This window comes from Micromys minutus (genome assembly GCF_963924665.1).
Source record: "Micromys minutus genome assembly, chromosome: 19".
Taxonomy (NCBI): Eukaryota; Metazoa; Chordata; class Mammalia; order Rodentia; family Muridae; genus Micromys; species Micromys minutus.
In genome coordinates, this window is record NC_137954.1 from 25,521,737 (window position 1) to 25,531,324 (window position 9,588).

A 9,588-nucleotide genomic window follows, 5' to 3' on the forward strand; every position below is an offset into this window, starting at 1 on the left:
GCTGGGAGTATAAAGAGATCATAGTAACAACCTCAAGAAAAGCTAATGTTTGGGGGCGCTTCCTTCATGCCAAACACGTCAAGACTGTTTCCTTTCTCCTTTCATTTTTTACAGCAGACCCTCCCTACCCAGGCCTGATCGGTCTCAGTCTCTCAATTCACAGATTAGAAATGCAGCTTCCAAAGGGGCCTGCAACTTGCTTAGAGTCATGTAGTCTCTATTCTTCTCTCTTGCTCGTTTTTTTAGTGGCCTGAAGGAGTTTGCAGGAATGTCAGGAGCCTCCCCTATACCCCAAGGAGATAGACAGAGAGACACACTTCCATGGGCTGCCCATAAGGGGAGCTGGCTTCAGCTCTCTTGAGACTGCACGGTCTTTATTTATTTATTTATTTATTTATTTTGAGACAGGGTTTCTTTGTGTAGCCCTGGCTGTCCTGGAACTCACTGTGTAATACAGGCTGGCCTCAAACTCAGAGATCCTCCAGCTAAGTGCTGGAATTGAAAGTGTGTGTCATCTCAGTGTGGACTGCAGTCTTCTTTTTATTTATTTTTAAACATTTACATATGTGTGAATGGCATGCCATGTGTGTGGAAGGCAGAGAACAGCTTTCAGGAGTTTATGTTTTCCTTCCATCATGTGGATTTGTTGAACGGAACTCAGGTCATGAGGCTTGGTGGCAGGTGCCTTTACTTGCTGAGCTGTCACCACGCTGGCCCCAAGCTTCTGATTACAGAAGCTGCACACAGCCCCTGGCAGCTCAGGCCACTACTTCTCCCTTCTCACTTGCCCTGCAGTGGCCCAGAGGGAGTCTAAATTGCAGCGTCAGAACTGTTATCATTTTTTTTTCAAATTGTGTTTGTTTTTATTTTAACAAATGCGCATAGAACACTTATTTAGTGCTGGTCTCAGCTCTAAGTGATTTACAAACGTGAGGTAAGCATCTTCAGTCAGGGAGAAGATGGTTCTGCATATGCTGAGGGCCTGGAGAAGGTGATGCCCTTCCACAAGAAAATCCTTAAAGGCACACTCCCCTACATTTGGCAGAGAGGAGAAAGCCTACTGTGTTCCCTACTGGCTCTGTCCTACCACGCTCACAGACATCTGTCTCTCCCTCAGCAGCAAACAGCCAGGGTCCTGAGCTGTCTCTCTTTTCCTTCAGATTTCCCCCCAGTCTTCCACATCAAACTCAAGGACCAGGTGCTGTTGGAGGGGGAAGCAGCCACCCTGCTCTGCCTACCGGCAGCCTGCCCAGCACCCCGAATCTCCTGGATGAAAGGTAAATAGTTTGTACCTTCCATAGAGAGAGGAGGCAGTGACACGCAGCTCCGAGTAAAGGGCATGGGAGAGGCTGGGCCCCAGGGAGGCAGAAGGAAATAAAGGGCAAGCGAGGGAAATCTGGATTTACTCAGCTATTCCGTCTACGCCTTCTTGTCCCCAGATAAGCAGTCCCTGCGGTCAGAGCCCTCAGTGGTCATTGTGTCCTGCAAAGATGGTCGGCAGATGCTAAGCATACCCCGGGCTAGCAAGCGGCACACTGGACTGTATGAATGCTCAGCTACCAATGTCCTGGGCAGCATTACCAGCTCCTGTACTGTGGCAGTGGCCCGTGAGTTAGTGGGGTTAGTGGTGGTACGGGGTGGGGGGGTTGGGATAGGGCCAATGTAACGGATGCAGAAGTGGGTTAGGGCTTGATGAACTCTTAGCTGGGGACTCTCTTTCTCCTAGGCATCCCCGGAAAGTTAGCTCCTCCAGAGGTGCCCCAAACCTACCACGACACAGCGCTGGTGCTGTGGAAGCCTGGAGACGGCCGGGCACCTTGCACATACACTCTGGAGCGGCGGGTAGATGGTGAGAGCAAGGCAGGATGAAGGGAAGGGAGAGCAAGTGGCAGACGGGGGAGGGGGCTGTTTGGGAAGGGCAGTGTCCTCTCTAGGTAGAGGCAGCTTCTCTAGGGTCTTTATAGATAGCATAGAGATCGAGGGTCATCCATTCTAGGGCCTGAACCCTAACCCTCCACTGTGCTGCCTGCAGGGGAGTCTGTCTGGCACCCTGTGAGCTCAGGCATCTCCGATTGTTACTACAACGTGACTCAGCTGCCTGCCGGTGTGACTGTGAGGTTCCGTGTGGCCTGTTCCAATCGTGCCGGACAGGGGCCCTTCAGCAACCCTTCTGAGAAGGTCTTCATCCGAGGAACTCAAGGTCAGCGAGTGGTGTAGGGTGGTAGTGTCGGAACCCAGGATCCTCACTACTCCTTGGAGCAGCGTCGGAGCATTGCTCCCAGAACACTCAGAGATGATTTTCTTTGTCTCCTCTTAGATTCTCCAGCTCAGCCAGCTGCTGCTCCCCAAGATGCCCCTGTTACCTCAGGGCCAACCAGGGCCCCACCGCCTGACTCTCCTACCTCACTGGCCCCCAACCCCACTCTTGCTCCCCCAGCCTCCCCTTCAACTTCCTCCATGTCTGCCGACCAAGCCTTGTCCTCTCTCAAGGCTGTGGGTCCACCACCTGCAACCCCTCCACGAAAGCACAGGGGGCTTCTGGCCACCCAGAAAGCAGAGCCATCCCCACCCAGTATCCTAGTCACCCCCAGTGAACCCAAGTCTTTTGTCCCTGACACTGGAACCCTGACCCCAACCTCTAGTCCTCAAGGGGTTAAACTAGCACCTTCCTCAACTTCCTTGTATATGGTGACTTCCTTCGTGTCTGCACCTCCAGCCCCCCAGCCCCCAGCTCCTGAGCCCCCTCCTGAGCCCACCAAGGTGACTGTGCGGAGCCTCAGCCCAGCCAAGGAGATAGTCAGCTCCCCAACACCTGAGAGCACCAGTCTTCGACAGGGCCCTCCTCAGAAACCGTACACCTTCCTAGAGGAGAAGGCCAGGCAAGCAGGGATAGGGAGGGGACGGTGGGAGAGTGGATGGGACACAGGGAACAAGGGATATGGTTTGATTTCGGGGAGCAGAGCAGATTCTCCTGGCTAGACCTGGAGGAAGATACTGAGATGTGGGTCTTTAGGACCATTCGAGTTCAGCTAGCTACTGTCCTAACCTCGAGCCATGTGCTCTTCACAACTGTGAGAGGAAGGCACAGCCTTGTCACCGTCACCCCTTTCACAGATGAGAAAACTGAGACTATATGCTCTCCCCCAAGGTAGAGAGCCAGGAGAGCTGAAATCCTTTGTTCCCAGCGCTGAACTCTGAAGCCCACACTCAAGCCCACTGCACTGTTGTTCCCACTTCCCATTTCAGCTCTCACAGTGATAGTGTCCACCCTGAGTCTGTGGCATCCCTCTTACACACACACAGGGGTCGCTTTGGCGTTGTGCGGTCATGCCGGGAGAACGCCACAGGCCGAACGTTCGTTGCTAAGATCGTGCCGTACGCCGCAGAGGGCAAGCGACGAGTGCTTCAGGAGTATGAGGTGCTTCGAACGCTGCACCACGAGCGGCTCATGTCCCTGCATGAGGCCTACATCACCCCTCGGTACCTTGTGCTTATCGCTGAGAGCTGTGGCAACCGGGAACTTCTCTGTGGGCTCAGCGACAGGTAGCTGCTGGCTATTCCTGGGGATACGGGTAGCAGGTCCAGCAGGTCCGGGAGGAGGCTGACTGGAAGATCACCTGTTCTGCCTCTGGTGATACCCCACCCCCAACCCTAGATTCCGGTATTCAGAAGATGATGTGGCCACCTACGTGGTGCAGCTGCTACAAGGCCTGGACTACCTCCATGGCCACAATGTGCTACACCTGGACATCAAGCCGGACAATCTACTGTTGGCCGCTGACAATGCCCTTAAGATTGTGGACTTCGGCAGCGCTCAGCCCTATAACCCTCAGGCCCTGAAGCCACTTGGCCACCGCACAGGCACTCTGGAGTTCATGGGTAAGAGGACCAGCAGCCAGTCACGGTTGAGGGTTGGAGAATTGCCACAAAGGGCATTTCAAGCTCACCCGCTTCACCCAAACGAGTACCATGCATAAACATTAACTATTATGTAAATAATGAACCGAGTTCTTTCCATTGATCTCTACAATAGCCCCGGAGTTCCGCATAATGGTACTCCCTTTTTACAGATGGGGAAGGAGAAGCACCCTGACATTACGTATTTGTCCAATTAGACAGTTACAAATAACTGCAATGGGGTTTGCAAAAGCTGCAAAGACGAGCGAATCAATTACAACTGTACAGAGTGGGGAAAGCCGAGCATTTAGCTACCTGCTAACTGCCACCTGTTAACATCATTCCTTAGAGTTATTCTACCAGCCACACTTTAGAGATGAGACAGTGGAGAGCCAGGCAGGTTTAGTAAATCGCCCAAGGGCACATAGTGAGAAGGGGCAAGTTGGGATTCGAGCCAGCCAGGCTGATTTCAAAGGCTCTTAGTTTTGGTGTTGGCCATACTCTTGGGTCTTCTGGAATCTCAATGCCCGGATGGCCCACACCACCCCCACTCTTGTCTTGCCTGCTGACCTCTAAGGCCCGCTGTTCTGATTTTAATCATGCTGCGGTTAACTCGGCCATGGTCCTGCTTCTTAAGGCTCCAGAATCATCCCCCAACCCGGCCTGCCTCTCCCTGTTCCCCTGCCATAGGGAACCTAGGTCAGCTTGACCTCTGTCTCTTGTCAGCTCCTGAGATGGTGAAGGGAGACCCCATTGGCTCTGCCACAGACATCTGGGGAGCGGGTGTGCTCACCTACATCATGTGAGTGGTCTGGCCCAGCCCCATGCTTCCTCTGCCCATGATCCTTCCCTCTCTCTGCCCATGATCCTTCCCTCTACCTGTTCTAGACCTCAGCCCTCTTCTGCACACCCCTCATCCTGCATGCCCTATCTCCCCAGCACACAACCAATAGCAAAGTGGCACTGTCCTTGAATATTGGGCCCCTCCCAGATGCCCTACACGAATGTCTTCTAAGCCTTTCAACTAAACATCATCGTAAGGTAGAGGCAACGAGAGGGGTATCTGAGATGCCAGCTCAACCTTTCTTCCGCAACAGGCTTAGTGGGTACTCCCCATTCTATGAGCCAGATCCCCAGGAAACAGAGGCTCGGATTGTTGGGGGTCGCTTTGATGCCTTCCAGTTGTACCCTAACACATCCCAGAGTGCCACTCTCTTCTTGAGAAAGGTTCTCTCAGTACATCCCTGGTGAGTAGGCCCCCAACTGCCAACCCTTCAGTGTTACAAACCTCTGAATGCAGACTATGGTGGCTTCGCTTGGCCAGAGACTCCCAACTCCTCCATATAGAGCAGCAGCTGTAGGAGCTGTCACACTGCCTGCCATTTAAAGCCCCTAACAGCCCTGGGACAGAATCACTCCCTATCACAGAGACTGGGAAACTGAGCCATCTGGTATTGGAATCGGGATTGGTAAAGGGAACAGCCTACCTTCTCCAAGGGCTTCTTTCCTGGTTCATGATCTCTGGCTTGCCTGGCAGGAGCCGACCCTCACTGCAGGACTGCTTGGCCCACCCATGGCTGCAAGATGCCTACCTGATGAAGCTGCGCCGCCAGACACTCACCTTCACCACCAACCGGCTCAAGGAATTCTTGGGCGAGCAGCGGCGCCGTCGGGCTGAGGCTGCCACCCGTCACAAGGTGCTGCTCCGCTCCTACCCTGGCAGCCCCTAGGTGGCATGGACCACAGCCCGGCCACGGGCTTCAACTCGGGTTCTCACTCATGCTGCCAAGGGACATTCCAGAGCCCATGCTGAGCTGGACGCTGGACGGGCGGGGGGCTTCAGATACCAGCAGCAGCAACATCTGGCTGGGCTATTACCTCATGGACCTAAGAGGACAAGGCCCTGGGGCTTCAGCCGGATATCACCCCGGCTATAACCAGAGCAGGAGACCCACTGGCCAGGCTGGGCAAGGATCAGAACAGAAAGACGCAAGGGAGGAACTGGGAAGTGAAGAACAAATGGGGTGGGGGGTGGAGAGGGAGGGAGAAGCTTGAGGAAGGTTCTGGGCAAGAGTGGGAATGCTATATCTCAGGGAGAACCCAGAAGAGGACATGGCTAAAGAGGAAGAAGAATCCCACAATGTGGGAGTATGTTTGAGAGGAGGACAGGGCATAGAGACAATGCCAGGAGCCAGAGTAGAGACGTAAGGGAGGGGCAGAAAGGTGGAAGGCAACAGGAATGGGCTTAGGGGCGGCAGGGCAGGCCAGCAGCTGCTTCTTCAAAAAGAGCAAGGAAGGGGTGGGGAGATTGCTCAGTAGTTAAAGAGCATGGACTGCTCTTCCAGAGGTCCTGAGTTCAATTCCCAGCAACCACATGGTGGCTCACAACCATCTGTAATGGGATCTGATGCCCTCTTCTGGTGTGTCTGAAGACAGCAACAGTGTACTCACATACATAAAATAAATAAATTTTTTAAAAAATTAAAAGGGGCTGGAGAGATGGCTCAGTGGTTAAAGAACACCAACTACTCTTCCAGAGGTCCTGAGTTCAAATCCCAGCAACCACATGGTGGCCCACAACCATCTGTAATGGGATCTGGTGTGTCTGAAGATAGCTACAGTATACTGTATACATAAAATAAATAAATCTTTTAAAAATTTTTTAAAAAGAAAAGAAAGATCAAGGAGAGAGACAAAGAAATGTGTGCCTAAGGCCACCCCAGCTGGTCTCCTGTCCCAGCTGATGCAGCATTGGGCCTTCTACACTGGCCCAGGGGTGTTTTCACTGCTTCTCCATGGCCTTTGCCCTCTTTCCCGTTTGTATTTATTTATTTATTGTCTTTTGTGGAGTTTCCTTTCTATTCAATCCCTATTACCTTTGTTGTCCCAACCATCCCCTCAGCCATCCAGCTGTTTGTCTGTCACAAGGAAAATTAAAAAAAAAAATTAAAAAAAAAAAAAAAAACAGCAAGCAGCAGGGCCTACGTGTGGTCTCTGGGTGGGGTGAGGAGGAGGAGGTTGGGTGTCTTGGAGGGAGTCCTGGGTTGAGCTTCACCTTCTCCAGGCAAGAACAATGTGTTCAAGGATCTACCACTGAGTCCCTTGGGATCTTCCAATCTCTCCCTTGCCTCTCACCCCCTTGTGTTGCTAGATATAGACTGAAGTCACTTGGCAGTTTCTAGGATGCGGGGAGACATACTGAATTCCCATAACCACCCTCGCTCTTGACACCCGGGACCCACCTCTGCTCATATGCTCCTTCTTTGTAACTTGAAGAATGCTGGGCTCTAGAATGGACCAGCCACATCCCAGGTCTAGCTCAGCCTCCTTTACTCTTGCCCTGCCTCAGGACTAGAAATGGATTTTATCTCAGTAATTAGGTAAAAAGAAACAGTGTGAAGAGCTGGAGAAGGAACTAGGAGGGGCCCTGGCCTCAGGTTCTTGGGATTTAAAACACAGATCTACTTGTATGGAGCAGCCGTGAGTGCTCATTTTCCTAGGGTTGAGGGACACATCAGGCTAGACCTTCTTGTCTCCAAGGCAAGTTAGGAGTCTGCTGGACTGTGACTGGATGTACCCATGCAGCACCAGGTCCCAGAAATGAGTGTCCTGGACCTGAGCTAGAGGACAGAGGGAGCTAGGTTTCCTGTGTTCTACCTTGAAGCTTTACTCTTGGCAAAATGGAAGGAACAATCCTCTGGCTATAAGCAGAGTGCTTGGCACTGGTTTGAGGGCCCCTTGACTCAAGCTTCTGCAGCCATTCTGGCTTCCAGGACCTCAGGAAGGAGGCAAGGCTCACCATCATAAAATAACAAGATGATAAAAAGCAGAGAGAGATACCTTGCCTGCCATCATTCCAGTTACGAAGATACACAGTTTGCCTGCAGGGATCTCCAGTCCCTCACACATTGCAAATGCGTTCATATAAAACCGAGGTGCCTGAACTCATATCTTGATAAATAGTAAAAAATTCTTCTCCCGTCCCCTTTGATCTGCAGTTCCCTTCCCATCTCCATTGGAAATGGCATGTTAGCTGCTTATTCCAAACACGGAGGAGCAAAGGTAATTTATGGCAGCGGAGTGGTATCAAAATTGTTCTGAGCAAAAGGTGGCAAGTACCTACACAGGTAAGCCAGTAGGGGAGACAACACTCCCACCCGTGCCCTAGCCTGCCTTGACAGCACTCCATTCAAGGCCCTGAGAAATGATCTTTACCACAGGCAGTCTTGTCCCCTATGTACAAGACTAGGGGGTTTATGCCCCCAAAGGACTTCAGCAGACCTAAGGAGTGGGGAGTCAATTATGATGACCATCCAGATGCTGTCCTGTCACAAAGATGGAGAAGAGTTACCTATCCAGATTTCCAGCTTAGGCGCCTAGTGGGTTAAGGGAAAGGGACAGAGATGATGTGCTGGCAGACTGGACTGGGAGCAGGCTTCAGTTCTATTCCGAGAGCTCTGAAGATTATCCCAGCCTGATGGGGTGAGAGTGTTTCAGAAGGAACGGAGCAAGAAGGGCCTGCCCTGGCTTTTAGAGCCTCTGAAGGACATAGTTCTGACGAAAGCAGTGCAGCCAAGCTGATGTGATGAAGTCCAACTTTGCCAGACCTGCCTATTTGCTGGAGCAAAGATACAAGAAGCTGCCTCCATAGGTTTAAGTAATACTATGTCTCCATGGGACTAAGTAGTACTATGTCTCCATGGGACTAAGTAATACTATGTCTCCATAGGACTAAGTATTACTATGTTTCCATAGGCCTAAGTAATACTTTGTCTCCAAGGACCCTGATGTAGCAGTGGCTCTGATAGTGTAAGAATCTGAACGGCCACCTGAACCAGTATAGTATCAACATAACCAAGTGTTCCTGCCAGTGCTTAGATTCCATGGGCATCTTTGTGGAAGGCTCACATGCCTTATGCTCAAAACAGCACCACATCATGGGTATCTGCAGTGGCAGTATCCTGGAAGAAGGGCGTTTGTAGCTGGGCCTAGTCCAGACAGAGTGATGAGGAGTCCAGCCTCCACACTGACTGGAGGGCATGACAAGCCTAGTAATTTCCTCTCCTACTTCAGGACCCGATCCCACCCTGACTGAGAAGTCAACCCTGGGCTCCCATCCTAGGATTCTAGGGCCCAAGGTCACATTGTGAGCCGAGATTTAAAATCTAGTTTTCTGGCTCCCAACCCAGGTCACTTTCCTTACACAAAGCTGTCTCCAAAGCACTTGTGAGAGCTGTATCTCTTTGATCTTCTACTTGACCCAGAGAAAAAGGGACAGGGCTAAGTCCTGTTTAATAGCTAAAGAGATAAAATTTAAAGGCTAGTCTTCTGTCTGATACCATACTGTGAATTCAGATGTAACTTGTGGATTTAGGGCCAGCTAGCTATTCCTTGGGAAGGTGATGCTTTGGTCCCTCTATTAGGTCCCTTACTGGTTGGGTTCTCCTGCTCTTCATCGAGTCCGTGCTAAGGTACAAAAGGGACCTCAAAGACACCATGGTAGCACTAACTGCCCACTCTATGTCTGCCAGACCTAGCATAGATAGATCATCAAGGACTATGACAAGGAGGCCTAGGATCTGCAGCAAAGGCAGGGTCTGAGACAGGAACCTGTGTGGTAGTGTTCCCAGAAACTTTACAGAAATGGTTGCTGGACTGGAAAGAACAGAGCTTTATACTTAATTAAGTTCA

General features: G+C 51.5%; 1 protein-coding gene across 4 annotated transcripts in view; it reads left to right on the forward strand.

The window, feature by feature from the left end:
* SPEG (striated muscle enriched protein kinase) overlaps positions 1-6,862 on the forward strand; it is a 54,803-nt gene extending 47,941 nt beyond the window's left edge. For all 4 annotated transcript variants that reach the window (XM_080932998.1, XM_080932994.1, XM_080932995.1 and 1 more), the window contains 10 exons: positions 1,161-1,277; positions 1,440-1,607; positions 1,727-1,849; positions 2,033-2,200; positions 2,318-2,879; positions 3,304-3,543; positions 3,656-3,879; positions 4,624-4,699; positions 4,995-5,144; positions 5,435-6,862. In XM_080932998.1, the coding sequence (XP_080789124.1) occupies positions 1,161-1,277; positions 1,440-1,607; positions 1,727-1,849; positions 2,033-2,200; positions 2,318-2,879; positions 3,304-3,543; positions 3,656-3,879; positions 4,624-4,699; positions 4,995-5,144; positions 5,435-5,627 (2,021 nt within the window). In that variant the 3' untranslated portion in view covers positions 5,628-6,862. The remainder of the gene's footprint in view (positions 1-1,160; positions 1,278-1,439; positions 1,608-1,726; positions 1,850-2,032; positions 2,201-2,317; positions 2,880-3,303; positions 3,544-3,655; positions 3,880-4,623; positions 4,700-4,994; positions 5,145-5,434) is intronic.
* The last annotated feature ends 2,726 nt before the right edge of the window (positions 6,863-9,588 follow it).